Source organism: Protopterus annectens, chromosome 5.part0 (genome assembly GCF_019279795.1).
Source record: "Protopterus annectens isolate FY-2018-M chromosome 5.part0, PAN1.0, whole genome shotgun sequence".
NCBI classification, from domain to species: Eukaryota; Metazoa; Chordata; order Ceratodontiformes; family Protopteridae; genus Protopterus; species Protopterus annectens.
The window spans coordinates 699,806,839-699,831,666 of NC_056735.1; the positions used below are offsets into that span (position 1 = coordinate 699,806,839).

Consider the following 24,828-nt stretch of genomic DNA (forward strand, 5'->3'; position numbering starts at 1 on the left):
TGTGAACTATACACAGTTGTGTTTAATCCTTTTCTCAACTGATCCTAGGGGTGAGATACCTTTGTGTATCCTGTTCATCCCTCCTGTGTGCACATCCTTTGTTTTGGAAGCCTGGAGGTACCCTTCCTTGCTGTAGTGATATTGGCACAGGAGAGTTCATATTCTTTATTACCTTTTTGGAAACTGGAATGCTGCTTTGAGCAGACATATTCCAGAGCAAGAACCAGATATCCCTGAACTGGTTGGGAATTCTCCTGCCAATTCATTCCCATTCAGAGGCTTAAGTGGCTCACTTCCTGTTCTCTAGGCAATACTTTGGGCATGGGGAACAGGTCAGTTTACTGAGCTCATGGAAGTGTGTGACCTATCCTTCCTAAGCCCACCAGGAAGGTTGCTGACAGACTTGCACTGGCTGCCCAAATGTGGAATGATTTTGTTTCCCACCCAGATTATCCCTGACATAGCGACTCATGGACCCCAGCCATAAACAAACTCTACAACAAAAGGAGGAAGCTACTACAAGATAGAGCAAAATCCTTAAAAAGTAAGACACCCTTGATCACTATAAGTAAAAAACTAAGAGCTCTCATAAAATCATCCAAAGCAAATTTCGAGAGAAAAATAGCTAAAGACTCAAAAGACAATCATAAGGCCTTCTTTAGCTATGTTAGAAACCTAGGAGGAAACTCCCAGATATGCTCAGAACTAGTTCAAAATGATGTGAAGTTTACTGATCCTACAGACATTGCCAACATACTGGCTGACAGGTTCAGTGCAAACTTCTCCCCCCCCAAAAGGAGAGATATCTATACCAAACGAGTGCACCCCCCCAAACATCTCCAGCGCCCAAGTGAGAACTGCTCTCTCCAAAGCAAAAAACACAGCATCCATGGGACCTGATGGTGTCCCCGGCTGTGTGCTCCACGAACTCAATGAGCAATTAAACCCACAGCTAGGACAGCTGTTTAATCAAAGTCTTGCCTCTGGATACATACCCAGGGAGTGGCGCACTGCAACTGTGGTCCCACTTCACAAAGGCGGTGCCTCCACAGACCCTGGAAATTACCAGCCCATTAGCTTGACAAGCCTTATCTGCAAAGCCATGGAGAGGATCATAATGGACCTCATAAATAAAGACATAGGGAATTTGCAGACTTTGGATCCAACCCAGTTTGGCTTTGTCAAAGGCAGATCATGCCTTTTAAACTTGGTTGACTTTTTCGAAACAGTCACCAAAGCCATTGATGAGGGAAAGGCAGTCCATACTGCCTACCTCGATCTGGCTAAGGCATTCGATACAATACCCCACTCGGGTATCATTGAAAAACTCATCAGCTTAAATGTTAACCCATACATCACAAGATGGGTTGCAAACTGGCTGAGTGACAGAACCCACAGGGTCAGAGTTGCTGGCGCCATGTCAGACTCAAAGCCTGTCACAAGTGGTGTCCCACAGGACTCAGTCCTGGGCCCACTCTTGTTTGGCATCTACTTTTCCGAAGTACAAGCAAACACAGGAGGGTTATGGCTGACAAAGTTTGCAGATGACTGCAAACTGGGCGCCATAGTAGAAAACACATCTGACACAGATATCCTTCAGAAGGGTCTCACAGAAACGGATAACTGGTGCCAGAGCCACGGCCTAAAGTTAAATGCCAAAAATGCATAGTCATACCCTTCGGGAAAAACAAGGTTACCCCTAGCTACCAAATAGGTGGCAATCCACTGAGCACAGAAGAAGTTATCAGGGACCTGGGGACCCAGGTTGATAGTAGTCTGTCATTCGACACCCATGTAGCTAAAGTAGTTAGGAAGACCTTCTACATTGCCCACCTTATCATGAAGGGATTCTCATCTAGATCAAGGGAGGTCATAGTCTCCCTTTACTCATCACTCATCAGACCAATGATTGAGTACAATGCCCCATTCGAATGTATCTGACCCGACACTTGCAGCAGCTGGAGAGGCCACAAAAGTTCCTCACCAAAAGGATAAAGGGTCTCAAAAATCTGTCCTATGCTGCCCGACTGAAAGAACTCCAGCTCTATTCAGTCGCTTACCGCTTGCTCAGAGGTGACCTTTGCCTAACATACAAGGCCATGTCAAACCCAGATTTGATGAATATGCTTCACCTCAAAAATCTAGATCCATCAGAGCCACAAGGGCGGGAGACTTAAACCTCGCCACGGCTATTAATAGGACATGCTGGAGGGATAGATTCATCACCCAAAGACTCCCTATGCTGTGGAACAAAATCCCGGTACATGTGAGGCAGAGCACCTCGCTGGCCTTGTTCAAGAGAAATCTTGACCAATGGATGGGAGATCGCAGATATACCCCAGGGATTACCTCAGTGTCACTGCTCGACAGAGGCACAGCAAAATAATGGGTATAGTTCCCCATACTAAAGGGGTGGCGTAAGCCACAAAACGATGGGCTAGGCTTGTAAATGCCCTCGGGCAGATAGCCTAGTATGAACCTATGAACCTATGGCAATCATTGTGAGCCTGGCAAAGCCCCTTTCAAGCGCCATTACCACCAGTGGAAGTCACTTACTTTGTGGACCAGACCACTTCTCTCCCTGTGGATGAGTGACCCTTAATCAGCAACCTGTCCTCTCCCACCCAGCCTCTACAGTACTTGTGCTGCTAATTGAACACAGCTTGCCTGGGTTGTAGTCAGGCTTGTATCCCTCTGTACCACATGACCAACCATACTTTAAAGTTTATATTCATTATTTAGATTCTTTGTTCCTGCTGTACACCTCATTTTAAGTCTCAGAGGTGACTGAAACCATCAGAAAACCCTTACTTTATAGGACTTAATCATTTAGTTTGCAGGTTATCCTGAGCCATCTTGGACCACATATATGGCTTCAGTTTCAATGAAAAAGGTTAGTTGCAGAGACATGATGCATAGCACAGGCATCTGCATTCACAACCTTGTGGAGGACAGAACTGTTGCCCATATTTGGATTAGTACCTTAAGTAAGTTCTGCATTTGGTTACCTTTGGAAGACCATTTTCTTTGAGACTTGGACATCAGGATTGTCACATTGTTTATATGTGGAGAGAATCATTTATGGTACTTAAGGGGGTGTTTTTCTGTTTAAATAATTTGTCCAGTTACAAGCAGTCAATTATTATTTAAGTGAGCAGTGAGTTTTACGTAGTTTTCTGATGAAGTTTACACACAGTGAGTGAAACCGGTAACCTGCTTTTTGTTCTGAGTCTTTCTTTCGTCGTTTTAATAAACAAGATTTTATTTCATTGCATTCTTGGCCGTTTTGTCTCATGGTGACTTTGTGGGACAGAGGAACAGACTGTTTTGTGATTTTATTAAGAGTGTAAGGTTGATTCACTAGCGGAGTTCTTGGACAAAGAAAAGGAGCATCAGGAACATTTACACAGTATGGTGTCCACCAGTTCTGTTGATTTCAGCCCCTCTCGTAGATGAAGGGAGAAACATCCTTAGCATCTTACGGTAGCAGATGACAGTAATTATCCATCTGCTAGTCCACCCATACTTGTATTCAAGGGGGAGGAGACTGTTTCACAGCCCCCTCTGGCAAATGACCGGGTGGCTGAGGCCTCTACTGAGACCCTTTTTAGTCCAATATGACAGTAGCCTCCTTTGCATGAGTCGAAGGGCTTGGGTTGTCAGTTGAGTCTGGGGTCACTTTGCAGGCTTCAGCTTCTGATGCAAGTGCATGCCACAGCTGCCTTCTCTAGATATGGCCCCAGTACATCTAACGCCACACCAGACCCAAGTCAAAGGCCTAAATTTAGAATGCTGCTTCCAGCTTGCCACAGCCTCAGCCTTCTGGCTCCCAACCTCATCAGACTTACTAACAAGTTCTGCTCAAACTGACTGAGCACCTTGTAAAAATTGTGAAATCCAAGCAACATAGTCGTACCAGAACCTCTGCTACAGGATAATCTTCTGGGAAAATAAGGACATTTCCCCCCATGGTTCTACTGACTCCGATTACTCTGAGGGCAAATTAGCATATGTTGACCACATTTCCACTGGTTAGTATACTGATTCAGGGTCTGAAAAATCTTGCCTCATCTTCACCACCTGAGGTTTTTACCTCTGGGGAAACAGTCCATAAACTGAGAGAGTACTTCCTTTTTGGCATTTACTTCTCTGAAGTCAAGGCCAATGTCAGTGGACCCTGGCTGACTAAAATGCAGGTGATTGCAAATTAAGAACGGACATTAAATCGCCCACTGACACAATGTTCTCCAGGAAGGGCTGACACAGACAAGCAACTAATATCAGAGCCATGGACTAAAACTAAATGGCAAGAAATGCATAGTAGTATCCTTTGGGAAGTCATCCACCCCTGGTAACTATTATATTGACATCACACCCCTAAGAGTTGACCCAGTAGTCGGGGACTTGGGGACACACACAGACAATAATCTCTCCTTTGACAATCATGTGTCTGTAGTAGTGAGGAAATCATTCTGCTTTGTGCAACTTATCAACAAAAGTCTAGGTCCAAGGAAGCCATTGTTCCACTGCATTCAGCATTTGTCAGACCTGTAGTTGATTACAGTGACCTCACGGAATGTACCTAACTAGGCATATCAAACAATTGGAACATCCACAGAGGTTCCTCGATGAAAGAATACAGGGCGTAAGAACTACATCTTATGCTAACCACCTCAAGGCCTTATCCCTGCATTTTGTCTCCTATAGGCTGTTGAGGGCATTGTCAGACCCCACTCTGGTGGACCTCCTGCATATCTGTAAAACAAACAGCACCAGAATTACCCATTCTAAACACTTAATGCTTGCCTGTGTTATAAATAGAACCTGCTAGAGAGAGAGCTATGTATCCCAGAGACTACCCTTTCTCTGGAGTAGGCTCCCTATCCATGTGAAGCATATTTCTCCCTAACCCAATTCAGGTGCAACTTGGACAACTGGATGGGGAACAGGAAATTCTTCTTTGGTTTGGCAGCCGTGTCTCTAGTGGACACAAGCAGCCTGTAAATGATTCATCTCCCAGGCCCCTGCTTGTAAATTATTCAAATCCCAAACCCATGCTTACACTTAATCAAGAGTACTAGAACTTGTCAGTGATTTGGGATGCATGGCTAGGCTTAAAAAGGTTCTTGCTGCTGTTAACCTAGTAAATACCTGTAAACTGTTTTCAATCTAAGAAGAGGGTTAGAAGATTTTAAAACTCCCTGAGCATAAAACTCTTGCTATTTCTCCAACTTAATATCAGTTGGTCTGCTTAGAGGCCTTATGTAGTGAGAACATATTACTCTATATGGATAGTCTATGTCCTGTGTCTGTGGATGGCTGTCCACTTAAGTTTGTAATTTATTGTGTTCTTGTATGTTGTATTTTTGCTCCATGTTTTGGAAATGGAGGTCAAATCGATAGGCTTGGGGGCAGGGAGTGAAAAGAAAGTTAATACTTGTGTAAACATGGGATTATCAAAAACAGAAAACCCAACAATAGCCTTGTCATGAACTAATCAGGGTGAGTATGTGTGTATGTGTATTGTTGAAGGTGAGTTTGACAAACTATATCTTCCTCAAACCTGTGAATTTTTTTTTATGATTTTTTTTTTTTTTTATTGGAAGTAATTGTGCTGTCCCCCTCCCCCAAGATGATACAGATTGGAAATGCTTCTCCCAGAGGAGAATGACTGTTAGTACAAATAATAAAGTGGATGCTTAGCATCTTGGGAATTTTCTTTTTCTTACAGAACTCAAGAGGAATTGTCCCCGAGTCCTCCTCTGTTAAATCCTCCCACCCCACAGTCTACAGACAGCCAGTCTGCAACAGGAGAGCCTGCAACTCCAAAAAAACGCAAGACTGATTGTGAAGGTTTGCTGTCACTCAGAAGGTCCACACGACATGCATCAAGTTGTGATAGACTGTCAGAGAGCAGTGCATCACCACAGCCTAAACGACGCCATACAGAAACATCTTCACAGATGCCAAAACTGTTTCTGCATCTAGATAAAAGTAAGTTATTTTTCACAAGTATTGCTATTAACGGGTCACAGAAGTTGATAGACAGGCAATAGAGAAAATTTGAAGATTCTGCAAAGTCCCTGACTTTGCAGTTTTGTGAACTCATTAGACTTTTTTTTATCAGTCACCATTCATCTTAGAATTTTGTTTTCTTTGATTTATATTGTACTGTGGGTCTAGAGAATGATATTTGGGAAGACGTGAATTCAGAAGTCCCAAATGAAGTTCTCTAACCCTGCAGTACAAGATGCTTCAGTCATTTAATAAATCATACCTTGTGTATTTATTCATCCCCTTTAATTTATTTTACTGTTTTCTGTTGAAATTTCATGGGTCTACAGTCATTTTAAATAAGCTCTCTGTTGAACATCTTTTAACTAGTTTCTGTATTTTTTAAAGACTGAAGTGTTGTATGGGTGGTTTTCTGCTGTAACTGTAGGATATTTTTTAATTAACTTCAGTATTGTAATGTGGTTTGTATAAAAATGTGTTAATTTTATAGTTTACTTAACTAATTTAATGCAATCTTAGTTTAGCTGGAGCTGGCCTGTTTAATGGAAATACAGATCTGATTGTCATTTTCCTTCATTCCTCAACTGATGGGTCTCTGATCCGACCTCTGATCCGACTTGGCTGCTTTTTCCAGATTCTTGGATCCAACTCTTGCTCTCCTCCCTTTACCCCTAATGCTGCAGTAGCCTAATATACCTCAGATCTCATTTGCAGCCACATTGCTTAGATGCGGATCCTTCTCTGTCTCAAAACAATTGAGTATTTTTTTCCTCAGGGTTGTGAGTTTTTCATAGGATCATAGGATGTTACTAGGCTATTGGCCTTGAGGCCGTTATAAGCCTAGCCAGGAGTTTGGCCCATGTTTAGACAAATCAGCACCAGATAACCCTGTCCAGCAGGGACACGGGTGGAATCCCGGGGGTATATTTTGTGGTTCCCATCCAATTATCCAGGTTGCGCTTAAAAAGAGGAAAAGAGGTAATCTGCTTGATGTGGAGGGGGAGTCTATTCCATAGATGGAGGAATCTCTGGGACACAAATCTGTCCCATCAGCAAGTCTTGTTGATGTCACAGACCAGGGTGAGGCAGTGTGTGCAGGTTACTCAAGTGGAGCTTGACGTGCAGATATGTAGCAGTCCATTCAAGGTAGGTTCCATGATCGCCTTGTATGCCAGACAGAGGTCACCTCTGGGGAGTCTGTATGAAACTGAGTAGAAGGATAGGGCTTTTAGCCTATCTGTGTGTGGTAGATGTTTCAGGCCCTGGATTCTCCTGGTGAGGAACCTCTGTGGTCTCTGCAGCTGCTGTATGTGCTTTGCAAGGTACATGCCAAAAGGGGCATTTTACTCAATAATGGGCCTTATAAGGGAAGAATGCAGGGATGTTATGACCTCCTTGTCCCTGAATGAGATACCCTTACTTATGGGGTGGGCCATGTTAGAAGGCTTTCCATACAACAGAAGCAACATGATGGTCAAAAGTCAGGTTGCTATCAACCTGGTGCCCTAATCCCTCATGACTGATTGCATACTTAGGAAATTACTAATGTGATCATTTGTGGGGATGTCACTCTCCCCAAAAGGAATGATGATGCATTTTTTGGTATTCAGCTTGAGGACATGTTTCTGGCACCAGTCATTTGTCTGAGGGAAGACCCTCTTGGAGGATGTCCACATCACTTGAGGAACTGATGACAACACTCAGCTTGCAGTCATATGCAAACTTGGTCAGTCATAGCCCACTGATTTTGGCCTGCACCTCAGAAAAGTATATCCCAAATAAGAGGCCCCAAGAATGAACCCTGGGGTACGCCGCTTGTTACAAGTCCACTGCTTGAGGTGGCTTCTAATATTTTGACTGTGAGTTCTGTCTGAGCCAGTTTGGTACCCATCTGGTAACATATGGATTGATGCCTAGTTGAGAGAGTTTATCTATAATGCCCGAGTAGGGAATAGTGTCAAAGGCTTTGGCCAGTTCAAGGTAGGCGATGTTCACTGTCTTCCCCTTGTCCATAGCTTTGGTGACTGTCTCAAAGAAGTCAACCAAATTTATCAGACATGACCTCCCCTTGACGAAGCCAAACTGTGTGGGATCAAGTATTTGGAGGTTGCCAGTGTCCCTTGTTAATGAGGTCCATGATAATCTGTTCTGTGGCCTTGCAGATCAGGCTAGTTAGGCTGATGGGTCTGTAATTTTCTGGATCGGTGGACGCTCCACCTTTGTGTAAAGGGATGACGGTGGCTGTTCTCCACTCAGCTGGGATGAAGCCAGTGCTCAGACTTTGGTTGAATAGGGTGCCTAATGGTCCTCCAGGTTCATGCCTGAGTTCACATAGGATGCAGCCTGGGATGTTATCGGTTCCCATGGAGGCTGTATTTTTTTGCCTTTGAGAGAGCAGAGATGACCTGTTCCCTAGATATAAGAGGAAGAGGGCAGGTACTGGGAATGTCTTGATTTGCTGATGGGGGGACAGAGGGGTAAAGTTTTCACTGAATCTGTTGGCCAGCAAGTTTGCTGTATCTACAGCATTTGTATAAGTGGTGTCCTTGACCACCAGTTCTGAACAGATCTGGGTGCTTCTTTTGAGGTTGCGGGCATATGTGAAGAAGGCCTTATGATTGTCTCTAGTAGATGTGGCCAATCTGGACTCAAAGTTTGTTTTGGAGGATTTCACTAGTGTTCTTATTTGCTTGTTTAGGCTAAGAAGGCATTGCTTCTAATTGGGCACCTGCTCCTTCTTGGTCTTGGACAAGATTTTTTTTTCTTTTGTTAGAGTTTATTTATTGTAGATGCCTACCAGACAGGTTTACTCTTCCTTGCGGAAGATGATTTAGTCCTGTCCAGGTATTCCTGATTCCATGCATCTATATAAATGCTCATATAGGGCTTTGGTGTAGTTTTGGATATTGGTGCCAGTTCCTACAGAGGGGGAGGGGGCTGTGAAGCTGTTTATACCAACCCTCAGGAGGCTGTAATCAGCTTTGGAGAAGTTTTTATGTCTGATCCTAGCTAGTAGGGGGTTGGTGGAGATGGTGACTTCGAAAGTGACTGCTTTGTGGTCGGATTTTACCAAGGAGGATGATACTATAGGGATGCTGCATTGGTTACTCATGTTGGTTAATACCAAGTCCAAGATATTATCACCTCTTGTGGGGGTATTGACTAGCTGTTCCAAGGCTTTTGCATTGACAAAATCAAGGAATCTCTGGGTATTAGCGTTCTGGCATGAGTAGTACTTCCAATCTATGTTTGGAAAGTTAAAGTCACCCAGGATCAGGCTAAAGGGTTGAATCTTGATAGATTCGAACAGGTCTAAATAGGTGTATTGGGCATCCTGAGTGAGATTTGGGGGCCCGTAGCTAGCTGTGATTTGAATAGGGGTATTGTCAGTGGTTAACTGCACCTGGAGTGTCTCCTGTGCGTCATACTGTTTGACCAGCCTGGAGGTATGCATGTCTTTAATGTATAGTAAAACTCCACCTCCTTTGGCTTTACTGCCCACAGTTTGGGGTCTGATTGTATGATAGAATGAGTAACCATGTAAGGCCAGGGTGCTCTCTGCAGCTTTGAACCAGGTTTCTGTGACTGCACAGATGTTAGCATTTTCCAGGGTTAGGAATGCTTGCAATGACTCATAGTGTTTAGCAGCATGACCTTTAATTTGTGTTTTGTTGAAATTTTTATTGTATTGCTGTTTTTTTCTGACTTTCCTTACCTGTATTCCCTTACCTTCTAGTGTTTTTCAAATTCTGTCTATCAGGCGATACCTATTTTTTTATATCTAATTCTTGGGTGATGCTCTTTGTGTTTCACTGTTGCAGTCATCACCTGTGGGTTATCCCTGCTATGGTAGCCCTCGGCCAGCCCAAATACCATAGTCAACGTTTTTATTCGCTGGCTGCTGTCGCCTGTAGTCTGACTTCAGGTCGCCAGTACTAAATAAAGCAAGGCAGCCGACGTCATTACATCAGTCTTTCTTGCCATGGAACCCATAGCAGAAGCAGTTTGCATGAGTGCCGGTTGGTCGCTACCAGAAGTCGAATTTCATCACAAAACGTCTAAAGCGAAATACCCCATTGGGGACCCTTTTTTCTTCCTCTAACTGATGTCCAAAAAAGTTAATTGTCTCGCCTGTGGAAAGCAGATCCCACACTGAGAGTTTGTCTTACTGCATCACTTGTTTAGGCCCAGACCACGATGTCCCTCATTGTCGGTTCTGTGCCCTCTTTAATGCGAGAAACATTCACTGTAGAGCTGTTTTTGTAGACAATTATTTTCATATTCCATCTTCAAATTTTGATATGGCATCCATCAGCCAACAATCTGCCGATATTCCGAAAAAACGTAAAGATGAAGACAGGCCACACAAGGCTAAGCCTTCTGACGATGCTACCTCTAAGCAAGTCGTTAGTTCACCAGAATTCAAGTGAGGAGCTTTTGGAGCCCCTGATGCCCGACTCACTTTCTGTGCAGACCTCTGCTGAGACCCTTTCTGAGTCCGGTATGCTGCAGAAATCCACTTCGTCTTCTGAGCCTTTGGCTGTCTCTGCCTTGGTCGGGTCCGGGGCCACAATGCAGGCACCAGCTGCTGGGGAGGCCGTTCGCACTACCGATTCTAGACAAAAAAACAATGTCTTCTCTTCCAACTACCATTTCTCAGAAGCCAGGCCACTCCTAGGAAATCTGCCTCTAGCCACCATCTTGCTTCTGCTCCCACCCCAAGCTCAAATGCTTAAAATGGAGGAGGATTTCATCTCCCTAATCCAAGGTACTCAAGCCCACACCCCAAAAAGGAAAAGGCTTCCTTCTCCAGAAATTATGACAGACCAAGAGTCTGAGGAATCTGATTATTCTGCCTTTGTAGAGGAACAACAGCCATTAACTGCTTATGAGGATTCAGATACAGAAGAATCCATCCCGCTGCCTCCCCTCCAGAGGACCTTTCCTTTGAGGAAACCCTCCACTCCCTCAGGGAACATTATCAATGGGAATCTCAGGACTACCCACAGTCTAAGAAATGACTTAGAGAGTTTCTGCACCTGCCTCAGCCCAGACCCCTGGCTATCCCCCCTATTCTAGAAGTGGTGGATGATATTTTCCTTGAATCCAGTTTAGCCCCTGATGCCATGCCTCCTGCTCCAGCTAAACCTGACAGGTACTACAAAGTACCGGATTCTCACAAATACCTGTACAGGAACCCTGCTGCAGACCCTGAGGTTATTAAACAGGGACCCAAAGAAGCTAAGACTAGATGTTCATCGTGTTACCCTGCTGAAGTCATCACACTTGGGTTATCCTGTCGTCAGGCGGTCCCGCAGTCGGCCGGATTTCCAAAGTCTTGGTCCGACGTCGGTTGCTGTCATCTCATCCCTGACTTCAGTGCGCCAGGGGTACATATATTGCAACCGACGCCATTTTCTTCAGTCTTTCTTGCCACGCGGTGCCCGAAGCAGAAGCAGTTCGCAAGTGCCGGTCGGCCGACTCCTTAGATTTTCGAATTCGAATTTCAGACCGAAGTCTTCTATAAAGCTAAGTACCCCGTTGGGGAAACTTTTCTTGCCTCAGACCGATGTCAGAAAAAGTTAACAATTGTATTTCTTGTGGGAAGCAAATACCTCATAAGGATTTTCATTCTTATTGCATACCTTGCCTAGGCCCTGATCACGACGTCACTTCTTGTCGTTTTTGTACTAGATTTAATAAACGTACTATTAAAAGACGATTTGATTTCGCACGACACTTTTTTGGCAGAAAATTTAATTATAACATGCCGTCGGAGCTACCGACTACCGGCTTGCACAAAAAGCGCAGGGATAAGGATCAACAGCCCAGGCCTAAGCCCGATTCCGAGGCCTCTGTTGATCCGGTCTCCGGTTATCAGTGAGGCTCCGACGCAGCCTCTGACTACCGCAGTTCGGGAACCCGAGACCGCTACGGATATTTTGACGGAATGTACTAGGCCCATGCAGCCTTTTACTTCAGGCCCTACCGACGATTTACCTTCCAAGGACGCCGGTGCTTCTGAAACGCCATCGCTTTCTGAAGGCGTTTTCAGACCGACGACAGTCGAAGACTCCTTACAAATCGAAAAAGGCTTCACTTCAGTCACCTGTTCAAGGCCCTATGCCTAAGAAACAGATGCTCAAGATGGCTGAAGATTTGATTTCTCTTATCAGGGTTTCTCAGCCTCCTTCTGACAAAAGGCCTAGACAAGAGGAAGAATCTGCTTCCTCTGAACAACTGTCTATTTCTTCGGATTCCTCTGAGGACCAAGACTATTCCTTATCTCCTTATGAAGATTCTGATGCTGAGCACTCTATTCCCTCAGCTTCCCCTCCAGAAGATTACTCTTTTGCAGAAACTTTACATACTATGAGGGAACATTTTCACTGGGAAGGTCAGGATTACTCTGATTCCAAGAAAAGGCTCAGAGAGTTTCTTTTACTCCCCCATCACAGACCTCTTAGAGGACAAATGGGTCCTAGACATAATTTTACGAGGATACACATTCCACTTTCACACCTTGCCAATAAAAAGAGGAATGCCAAACCTGCCACAAAATCAAAGGGCAGAGGCTCAAAAACAAATTACAGCTCTCATGGCCATGAGAGCCATTCAAAGGGTACCAACTCAAGAGCAAGGCCAAGGATTTTACTCAAGACTCTTCCTAGTACCCAGAAAAGAAAATGCTTGGAGACCAATTCTGGACCTTTCAATTCTAAACACTTAGTTACAAGTTCCCAAATTCAAGATGCTAACACTACAGCAGCTACTTCCCATGTTGGGCAAGGAAGCATGGCTGGTAACGTTGGACCTCAAGGAGGCATACTTGCATGTCCCTATTAGACAAAGTTGCAGTAGATACCTCCGTTTCATTGCAGGTTCAACCCATTATCAATTCTCTGCACTGCCCTGTGGCTTATCTACTGCGCCCAGAGTATTCACAAAATGCCTGGCACCAGTAATTGCATACTGCAGACAAAGAGGAATTCAAATATATCCATACCTGGACGACTGCCTCATCCAAGCAGAAAGAAAAGACATTCTCTTACAGCATCTGGCTTTTGTGAAGCATCTACTAAATTGTCTGGGGTACACAGTAAACGAAAAGAAGTTAAAACTAGTACCCTCACAAAAAATGACATTCCTGGGTGCCAGCTTGGACACAACGGCCCAGAAGGCTTATCTTACACCAGACAAGCAATTACAACTGACTCAATATTTCAAAGCAATGGCAACAAAGACCCAATTAACTGCAAGAAAAATTCTGCAGGCTTTGGGCTTCATGGCATCTTGCATTCTGATAATACCATTTGCAAAACTGCATATGAGGAAATTACAGTGGTACCTAAAAAGCGTATGGTCTCAACACAGCCACAGCTTAGACACAGTGATATTTCTCATTCCCTGCCTTCAACAGGAATTTCTATGGTGGGCACAGGCATGTCACCTCAACAAGGGTCAGCCTTTCACCTTGCCCCCACCCAGGCAAACTATCACAACAGATGCTTCAGACTATGCCTGGGGGGCACACATGGCAAGGTAATGCATTCAAGGCCTATGGACTGCAGAACAGAGAAAACTGCACATAAACCAAAAAGAGATGCTAGCTGTACAGAAAGCTCTGACAGCCTTTAAGGATCTACTACAGCCTGGACAACTTGCAATAAAGACGGACAACACCACAGTAATGTGGTACATAAACAAACAAGGGGGCACACATTCCTACCCTCTTTGCAGGCAAGCAATAATCTTATGGAACACAGCTCTGACCTACCAACTCCAGTTACAAGCTCAATTCCTGCCAGGACAGAAAAACACATTGGCAGACGACCTAAGCAGAAACATCAAAGATCCCCATGAGTGGAAGCTAGACCCACAAATATTTGCAATGATAACTCAAAGATGGGGCCTTCCAAATATAGACCTGTTTGCCAGTCCTCAAAACTACCAGCTGGCAAAATTTTGTACAAGGACATTCCACAGTCAAGCTTGGAAAGTGGACGCTCTCTCCTTCAGTTGGAAAAACCTGACAGCATATGCCTTTCCTCCATTACCTCTTCTTACAAAGGTTCTTTTGAAGGTCAAAAAGGAGAAACCTCAAATGATTCTCATAGCCCCAGACTGGCCACGCCAGCACTGGTACCCACTATTGAAAAATATGGCTCACAGCCCACCATGGATATTGCCTCAAATACCTCATTTGCTCACGCAGCAAGACAAGCAGATTCTACACAGCCAGATCAAAACCTTAAACCTGGCTGCATGGCAAATCAGTTAAGCATCCAACCAGCCCCTCTTTCACAAGCAGTACTGGATGTTATTCTAGAAGCCAGAAGGCCAAGCACCAGGAAGGCTTACTAGGATAAATGGAAAAGGTTTTCTGCTTGGAACCAAGCTAAAGGCCAAGACGCAGAACCAAGCTAAAGGCCAAGACGCAACTCAGCCTCATATACCTCACATTCTGCAGTATTTAGCTGAGATGTTGCGTAAAGGACTTTCCTTCTCCTCAATTAAAATCCATGCTTCAGCTATTTCAGCTCACTACGACACAAATCCACCTTTATTTTCAAATCCACTCCTAAGGCAGTTCCTCAGAGGGGCAAAAAACATTAGACCACCTAGAAGAGCTCCTACACCAACATGGGACCTCAACTTTGTTCTGGAAAAACTAACGCTGCCTCCCTTTGAACCAGCTTTTTCTGCAGACCTTCAGTTCCTATCTTGGAAGACTGCCTTGCTCCTGGCAATAACTTCTGCTAGGAGAGTTTCAGAATTACAGGCACTAATGGCAGTGGAACCTTTCCTCATTTTTCATCAAGACAGAGTTTCTCTACGAACTAATCCTTCCTTCATGTCTAAGGTGGTTTCTAGTGTAGCTTTAATTCAAACCATCCATCTACCCACTTTCTTCCCCAATCCACAGAACAAAGGTGAGAGACTCCTGCATTCCTTGGACATTCACAGGCAGCTTCGATACTACTTGGATAAAACTAAGGCTTTCAGAAAAACTGACCAGCTCTTTGTTTCCTATGCTACAGCTTCTCAAGGGAGGGCCATATCCAAGCAAACCATTTCTAAATGGATAGGCCATTGCATACGATTCTGCTATACCCATCATGGGAAACCAGTTCCTCCTACCATTAGATCCCACTGTACCAGGGCAACAGCTACCTCTACAGCCTTTCTCAGGGGGGTTCCTACCAAGGAAATTTTAGAAGCTGCAACTTGGAGTTCTGTACACACCTTCACCAAACACTATCACTTACCTCTTTATTCTAAGTCCAGGACAGGCTTCGCCACTGCAGTTCTGCAGGGCCTCATTGCCTCCACTAACCCTCTATGATGCCTCCACCCTACCTTAGCTTTGGGACTCAGCCCAAGTGTGATGACTGCAGCAGGGTAACACGATGAACATACTACAGTTTTGTACCTACCATAAATGTAGATGTTCGAGTGTTCACCCTGCTGCAGTCCAGGTTACCCTCCCTCCAACCCCTCTGATCTACTGGCTAGATCTTTGCTATGCCTTACTGATATATTTGCTTATAGCTGAAGGGATTTTGTGTTTGTACAGTGTTCTCACCTTTTGGTACTAATTTGGATCACCTTTTTGGGGGCACCTGACATCTGGGGCAAGAAAAACTGAAGAAAATGGCGTTGGTTGCAATATATGTACCCCTGGCGCACTGACGTCAGGGATGAGGCGACCGCAACCGACGTCGGACCAAGACTTTGGAAATCCAGCCGACTGCGGGACCGCCTGACGACAGGATAACCCAAGTGTGATGACTGCAGCAGGGTGAACACTCGAACATCTACATTTATGGTAGGTACAAAACTGTACTTTCTGCCAAGTATACTCTTCCTTCTGACAAGACTCCAGACCTCTGGACAGATAGGGTAAGAAAGTGAGACGAAATATCAAAGATTTGGTGGTACATACTAAGTTTCAGAGACCTGATATCAAATTATGTCAGCAAATGTATTTCAGGGGGACGAAACCTTGTGGTAAATGTAGTGGTTGTCCTTATATTATTAATTATTTTTTGTATATTAATAACGTTAGTTTTAAAACAAATGGAATATTTAATTGTAGGACAGAGGGTGTTATATATGCTATTAAATGTAGTTGTAATAAGTTTTATATAGGACAGACGAAAAGGATGTTTAAAATAAGATTATTAGAACATCTCAGAGATATTAGGATAAATAAAATGGAGAGCCCTTTGGCTCTTCATTTTAATAGATGTCATGATGGGAATATAGAGGGTTTGAAAGCTACTGTTTTAGAACAGATTAATATGCCATACTTGAATAAAGAAATGTATAAGTTGATGCTTTTACGGAAAGAGACTGTTTTCATTTTAAAATATGATACACTGATTCCAAAGGGCTTGAACACAGATTGCTGTTGGAAGAGTGTTTTGTAAAAATAATGTATTTTTACTTTAAATATATGAATGTTTCTTTTAATAATTGGATTAATTGATTAATTGTTTGATTGTTTTATTGAGTAGAGCTGATAGTATAAAAATGTTTTTTAGTTTCTGTATGTTACTCCTTGAAGGCTTACTGTTGCCGAGGCGCTAGAGGAATAAATTCTTTTTCAGTGGTTATTGCTGTGTGGTTCGTTTTTGTGGTGAAGCAATTTTTCCGGTTGCTGTGGTTATTTTTACTTCATGGCCAGTGATCCAGCTCTCAATTTTCCGCCTATTTTTAGAGAGGAAAGTGGTGGTTCCTCTCAGCGTACTATGGATGGTTTTCTTCACTCAAATGTGGAATGTGACAGAGATCGGTCGGAGAGACAAATAAATGATGACAACTCTTCTACTTCCATTTGGGAACGTGTCTTAGCAGAAACTCGTAGTAAACGTCTTGTGAATCCATTTGCTAATATTGGCAAACGTTCCCTTGAATATCCTAGTGAGGTAAAGACTTTGATTTCCAAGCTGACTAATTTGATGAATAAGGAAGTGACTATTTATTATAATTATACTAGTTTGCAAAGATATTTAGATTTAGACATTGTTCCGAGGGGACTGAGAGCGATAAAATTTCCCTCTCAACCATTTGATATGACTTCTTCGGAAGATAAGATTTTTAAACAAAGATGGGAAAAGGCAGCCCATTCGTGTTCTAAGGAATGGGTTGGTATTCTCATAGAAAGAGACATTATCAAATTGGCTGTAATTAAGAAAGATATTTCAAGTGTGTGTACTAGTTTAATGGCTGTGTTGGAAAAGGTTCGCTTTGAAGCTTGCTTATGTGACATTCAGAATAAACTTGGTGCTTATGAAAAGAAAGTCCTTGATCAGAAAATGTATAAGATTCATAGAGACATTCGGGATTTTGAAAGAGGAACAGCGTTTTTTGGGCAAACCAATCAGAGGTCACGCTCTAAGGTTCGCTTTCCACTGGGGGCGGGCTTCTCAAGAGAGAGACTGCTGAGCAATAACAGTTTAGAAGCGTTCCCAAAAAACATTGAAAAATATGAAAGTGAGACTGTTGACCCTCATAGTTATCCACCTTTGCCCTCACCGATAAACGAACAATATCTTTATGATAATTTTCGTTTTGAAGGCGAGAACAATCGACAGCGTAAAAGAGGATATGCGGATCGTGAACAACCAAGAGGGGAACAATACAAACCATGGCGGGACAGCAAGATGGTATTAATGGACTTGTTTTTTATAATAATATTGTGAATATATCTGGTTTGTCAGTTGATGAGGTCTTGCTTAGTGCTTTAAATCATGGGTTGAAATTTGTCCCGACTGTTATTCCACAATTATACGAATGTAAACTAGAAATGTATAAATTTGTTAGGAAATTACATCTGTGGTATTATTTTGAACATCGAACATGCACTAATGTTGTTCCTGAAGTATGTTATGATAGTACAGATGAAAATTCATCTTATAGTGAATTGTTTGACTCTTTTGTTTCTTGTAACAGCGATGTCAATGCTTATTGTTTAATTGATACTTCTGCTGTGATTTTTAAGAGTCAATTCATGCCACCTTTCACACATGAAGGTATAAAAAAGTTTCATGCTATGATTCAGTTTGAGTTGGAAATGTTATTTAAAAACTTTAATTCAAAAAGTGTAAATTATAATTTATCGAAACAAGAATGGTTGTCCTTGACTGATTTTTTGAAGCAAAGGGAATTAGTTATTAAACCCTCAGACAAGGGCAACAAAATAGTAATTCTTCACTATGTACAATATTTGAAAATGTGTCTTGAACTTCTAGAGGATAAGACAGTTTATGAAATGGTAAATATTGAGGCTGTGGAACAAGCTAAAAATGACTATATGTTATTGATTCATAAGGGTCTTAGACTGGGTTACTGGTCGGAAAAAGATGTGGAAAATAAATTAATAATTAAAGAGACAAGTCCAGCCTATTTTTACTGTCTGCCCAAAATACATAAAGATAGTGTTAATCCTCCAGGCCGTCCTATAGTTTCAGCTAGCAGATATTTTTTGCATAATTTGGGGGTTGTCCTTCATGGTATATTATTAAAAGAAGCCAAACAACTTCCATCGTATATTAAGGATTCTTTTGACTTCTTAGACAAAATAAAAAATGTTGTGTGGCGTAAAAATATGTATTGGAATAACCCTAGATGTAAAGAGTCTCTATACTAATGTAAAACATATTTTTGGACTAGAATCATTGTTGTATCAGATGGGCAATAGCCCGTTAACTCATTATGTTATGGATTTAGTGCAATTTTATTTAGAGAACAATTTTTTTTATTTTGAAAATCAAGTGTATCATCAAATTCAAGGTACGGCCATGGGTGCACCATTTGCACCCATGTATGCAAATATTTTCATGGGTTTGGTAGAAAGCGAATGCATTTATGACAAATTATTTTTTAAACAATATGTGAAATATTACTTTAGATATATTGATGACTTAATTTTTTTATGTGAAGGTGGCAATCATGGAATCTATGGAAGTAGAAAATTTTGTGGAAAATATTCAAATTAATAGATTTGGTATAACTTTTGATGGCTTACAGTTTGGCCATAAAGTTTCCTTTTTGGACATTACTTTATGTGGAAAAGTGGGAGAATATATCCGTACGAGTATACACAGAAAGTTTGGGGTAGTAAATGAATTCCTAATGGGAAATAGTTGTCACCCTAAGCATACTATAGAATCTTTGCCTTATGGGGAGTTTTTGAGAATCTCCAGACTTTGTAATGATGAAGATGTTTTTAATAAGGAATTAGAACAAACAAAATTAATGTTTAAGAATAGAAATTTTGATACAGAATTAATAGATGAGTGTTCTAAAAGTATTGAATAATAGATATAATAGAGATAATAAAATGAATGTTAGTAGAATGATTAGTGGTGACAAAGATGAGAAATTGTTTGTAGTGTCTAAATATAATATTTTAAGTGACAGTATTAGACAATGCATTCTTCATTTTTGGGAATTTCTTAAACAATTTACAGAACTTGATGGTCTTTCTAATGATAAAAAATTAATGTTTTCATATAAAAGGGGACGAAATATCCAAGATTTGGTGGTACATACTAAGTTTGAGCGACCTGATATCAAATGATGTCAGCAAATATATTTCAGAGGGACGAAACCTTGTGGTAAATGTAGTGGTTGTCCTTATATTATTAATTCTTTTTTGTGTATTAATAATGTTAGTTTTAAAACAAATGGAATATTTAATTGTAGGACAGAGGGTGTTATATATGCTATTAAATGTAGTTGTAATAAGTTTTATATAGGACAGATGAAAAGGATGTTTAAAATAAGATTATTAGAACATCTCAGAGATATTAGGATAAATAAAATGGAGAGCCCTTTGGCTCTTCATTTTAATAGATGTCATGATGGGAATATAGAGGGTTTGAAAGCTACTGTTTTAGAACAGATTAATACGCCATACTTGAATAAAGAAATGTATAAGTTGATGCTTTTACGGAAAGAGACTGTTTTCATTTTAAAATATGATACACTGATTCCAAAGGGCTTGAACACAGATTGCTGTTGGAAGAGTGTTTTGTAAAAATAATGTATTTTTACTTTAAATATATGAACGTTTCTTTTAATAATTGGATTAATTGATTAATTGTTTGATTGTTTTATTGAGTAGAGCTGATAGTATAAAAATGTTTTTTAGTTTCTGTATGTTACTCCTTGAAGGCTTACTGTTGCCGAGGCGCTAGAGGAATAAATTCTTTTTCAGTGGCTATTGCTGTGTGGTTCGTTTTTGTGGTGAAGCAATTTTTCCGGTTGCTGTGGTTATTTTTAAGAAAGTATACATGTCTGCAACCTTGGCTATCAGAGCACTCAATTGTCATTTACATATGTTAAAATATCAACAACACACTTTGGAACAAATAAAGCAGAAGATTGCTACCTCTCCTGATGGTGCCAACTCAAAAGAGGTGGCAGAATTACTTTTCTCTGCTGGTCAAGTGACCAAGCACTCATTACAATGTGGATATGACTCCCTAGAAGCCTCTAGCAGGGCAGCGGTGACAGGATCTGTTATTAGAAGACATGCATGACTGAAGGAACACCCTCTCCCTGATCATGTCAAGTCTAAACTTACTGATGCACCCCTAGATAAGGAATGCCTGTTTGGGGAAAAAGCAGAAGAGGTGCTTAAAAAGATGTAAGACAAAGCAAAGTCTGTGCAAACAGTAAAAGATTTCTTTCAAGTTCAACCACCCAGATTCAGCAGAAACTTCCCCTCTAAGCACTGGGCCTTCCCTGCACCCAGCAGACAGGGCCAAAGTAAGCACCGCAGGGACAGGACATCCAGGCCTCTATCCCAGGACCAGCAAATAAGAAACAATGGACCACTTCCGCCTCTAAGGCAGGGAGTTCTAAGCCAAGCTTCTATGGTAAACACTCACAATGACTCTCCCTCCCCCCTCTGACCTCCTTCCACTCATCTAAAACTAGGAGGAAGGCTCACCCTCTTCAAGGACAATTGGGTCTCTATAACCAAGGACCAGTGGGTATTAAAAATAATTTCTCAGTAACACAGATTCTACTTCAGCGAACTCCCAATCCCAAGAGGGTACCCAGACCTTCCCCCAAACCAGTGGGCAGAGGCATTAAAACAGGTAAAAGCACTAATATCCCAGGGGGCAGTAGAACCTGTCCCTCCGGATCAAACAGGAAAAGGTTTTTACTCCAGACTATTCCTTGTTCCCAGAAAAGAGGGCACTTGGCGCCCCATCCTGGATCTATCCAAACTGAACACTTCCTTGGTGGTCCCCAAATTCAAAATGCTAACCTTGCAGCAGCTCCTGCCTGTGCTCACACAAAATGCCTGGCTGGTGGCACTAGACCTGAAAGATGCCTACCTCCACATCCCCATCCGGGAATCTTACAGGAAATTCCTGCGCTTCAGAGCAGGCTATCAGCACTTTTAGTTCTCTGTACTGCCCTTTGGCTTATCTACTGCTCCCAGAGTATTCACCAAATGCTTGGCCCCGGCTATAGCATTCTGCAGGCAGAGAAGTATACAGATTTACCCTTACCTGGACGACTGCCTCATTCAGGCGAACAGCAAAGAAAAGTTGCTCCAGGATCTTCTCTTGTCAAAAAAACACCTAACTTCCCTAGGGTTCACCATCAACGAGAAAAAATCAAAGCAAAACCCCACCAGGAAAATAGTTTTCCTGTGAGCTGTGCTAGACACAGCAACCCTAATGGCCTTCCTTTCCCCAGAAAAGCAGTGCTTCCTGCCTCTCTACTTCACCCATCTGGCTTCCAGAAGTCACTTCACTGCGAGGAAGTTCCTGCAAGCCCTGGGATACATGGCATCTTGCATCCTTCTCATCCCTCTCGCCAGGTGTCACATAAGAAAGCTTCAGTGGTACTTAAAGAACCTTTGGTGTCTGTGCACACAGTCCCTACAAACCACTCTCCCACTGATTCCTTGCATAAGGGATGAATTTCTCTGGTGGGCAGAGGCCTGTGCCATGAACAAGGGTCTTCCCTTCATCCTCTGCCCTTCCGGCCAGACTATTACCACCGATGCCTCAGACATAGCTTGGGGCGCTCACCTAGCAGGCAGGTGTACCCAAGGCTTTTGGAATACCCAGCAACTTCACTTGCACATCAACCAGAAAGAAATTATGGCAGTGCAAAACTCATTGACTTCCTTCCAACTCCATCTCAGGCCAAGGTTCCTCCTTATAAAAACAGACATGCCACAGTAATGTGGTACCTAAACAAGCAGGGGGGTACCCAGTCTTACCCCCTGTGCAGGTTAGCCATGAGTCTATGGCTTACAGCCACCTCCATGGGGCTACATCTGATTGCCCAATACTTACCAGGGATCAACAACACACTGGCAGACCACCTAAGCAGAAACGTACTGGACCCTCACAAATGGCAGCTCCACAGAGAAATCTTTCTGCAAATCACCCAGGAGTAGGGGACCCCAGAGGTGGACCTCTTTGCCTTGCACTTCAACCACCAGCTGCACAAGTTTTGTACCAGGGAGTATCACCTCTGAGCATGGAAGATGGATGCCTTGACCTTCCCGTGGAGCTCCCTCTTTGTGTATGCATACCCTCCACTGCCCCTTATTCCTAAGGTTGTAATCAAAATAAGAGAGGAGAGACCAAAGGCCATCCTAATCGTTACAGATTGGCCCAGACAGCATTGGTACCCCTTACTACGCAGTCTCACCTAACAGCCCCCAAAGCTGCTTCCCCTAGGGTCAGACCTCCTGACCCAGGAGAGGGGGAAGGTACTGCATCTAGACCTACAGACTCTCAAATTTTCGGCATGGCTCATACACTAAAAACCAACAAGAAGTCACTGTTAAACAAGTCCTGGGCATCATCACAGAGGCCAGAAGGCCCAGCACAAGAAAATCTTATGTCGGAAAATGGAAAATATTCTGCTCCTGGAAACAATCAAAAGGGGGCAGTACCTCCCAACCTTCCATCCCTCTCATCCTGGATTACTGGCAGAGTTGCCCAATAGTGGCCTGTCCTCCTGTATTAAAATCCATGCCTCGGCCATCTCTGCCATTATGATTCAGACCCACCCCTCTTCTCTCACCCTTTGATTAAGCAATTCCTCAGAGGGTCTTCTAATATCAGCCCTCCCAGAAGACCTCCTGCTTCTTCCTGGGACCTAAATTATGTGTTAGAGAAAATAACCTTACCTCCTTTCGAACCTACCACTTCAACAGAATTGAAGTACCTCTCCTGGAAGACTGCCTTCCCTACTAGCTATCACCTTAGCCAGAAGGGTCTCAGAACTTCAAGCTCTCATGGCTGTCAAGCCCTTCATAATTTTCCATGCAGACAGAGTCTCCCTGAGGACTAATCCCTCCTTTATGCCCAAGATGGTATCTGATGTGACCCTTAACCAGGCCTCACACCTTCCCACCTTCTTTCCCAACCCTCAAAGCAAGGGGAAAAGAATTCTACACACTAGATGTGCACAGACAACTCAGATACTGTCTAGACTGCACTAAGCCATTCAGAAAAACTGACCAGCTTCTTGTAAACTTTGCCCCAGGGGCAGAGGGGGAAGCCCATCTCCAAACAAACCATTTCCAAAGGGATTTCACACTGTATCCGTTTCTGCTACAGACTACATGGGAAACCCATCCTTAAGTCAATCTGTACCCACTCCACTAGGGCATCCACCACTTCCACTGCCTTCCTCAGAGGAGTACCTGCCAGGGACATATTGGAAGCGGCCACCTGGACCTCTGTCCATACCTTTACGAAGCATTACCACCTACCTCTCTTTTCTAAGTCTAGGGCAGGGTTTGCCTCTGCAATTCTGCAGGGCCTCCTGACCCATGCCTAGAACTCTGCCTATCCTTCCACCCTTTACCTCAGCTTTGGGAATCCTCCCACAGGTGATGACTGCAACAGTGAAACACGAAGAACATAGTGTATTTGTGTACACTTATCATAAATGTGGATGTTTGATTGTATTCACTGTTGCAGTCTTGGTTTCCCTCCCTCCATCCCCCTTTTTACATCTTCCCCCTACAGGGACACATGCTTCCCAATGTGGCTGTTAGCTACCAGGACCACTTCTCTCTCTTCCCTTGTGCTTCTGATGGGTTAGGGCAAAAAAAAACTGATGTAATGACGTCGGCTGCCTTGCTTTATAGTACTGACGACCTGACATCAGACTACAGGCGACAGCAGCTGGCATACAAAAACATTGACTCTGGTATTGGGGCCTGCCGAGGGCTACCACAGCAGGGATAACCCACAGGTGATGACTGCAACAGTGAATACACTCGAACATCTACATTTATGGTAAATGTATACAACTGTACATTCCCTTGAGTACCATTGTTGTTACCTTTACCTTTCTTTCCTTCAATATTTTCTACCCTTTAGAAGGGTATTCCTTTGTAACATTGTTGGTACCTTTTACCTTTCTTTCCTTCAATATTTTCTACTCTTTGAAGGTATTCCTTTGTACCATTGTTGGTACTTTCTTTTCTGTTAAAAAAACTTCCCTGCTTTTCTACTTTAACCACCGCTCTCAGTCTTTTGGTTAAGATCAATTGTAGTAAGAGTAGTATCTTTTCTTTCCAGTGACAGATAAGCTGACTGGGTTCAAGAAATGTATTTCAGATTGCAAGTGAAGTATACTGTATCTTTATGAAGCACATCAAGGCTATACATAAACATATAAATTCCAGACACGTGCACTCCCTAGTGTCATTTTGTAAGAGCAGCCACACTGAGAGCATGCATGATTATAATTGTTAATTTGTATATGTTATTTAAGTTAAAACCAGCAAACCTATATAGAAATGTGTTT

At 42.8% G+C, this 24,828-nt stretch overlaps 1 protein-coding gene across 7 annotated transcripts in view; it reads left to right on the forward strand.

The window, feature by feature from the left end:
• The window catches only part of MSL3 (MSL complex subunit 3), a 1,154,348-nt gene that overhangs the window by 533,054 nt on the left and 596,466 nt on the right, over positions 1-24,828 (forward strand). For all 7 annotated transcript variants that reach the window (XM_044072547.1, XM_044072546.1, XM_044072551.1 and 4 more), the window contains one exon: positions 5,732-5,994. In XM_044072547.1, the coding sequence (XP_043928482.1) occupies positions 5,732-5,994 (263 nt within the window). The remainder of the gene's footprint in view (positions 1-5,731; positions 5,995-24,828) is intronic.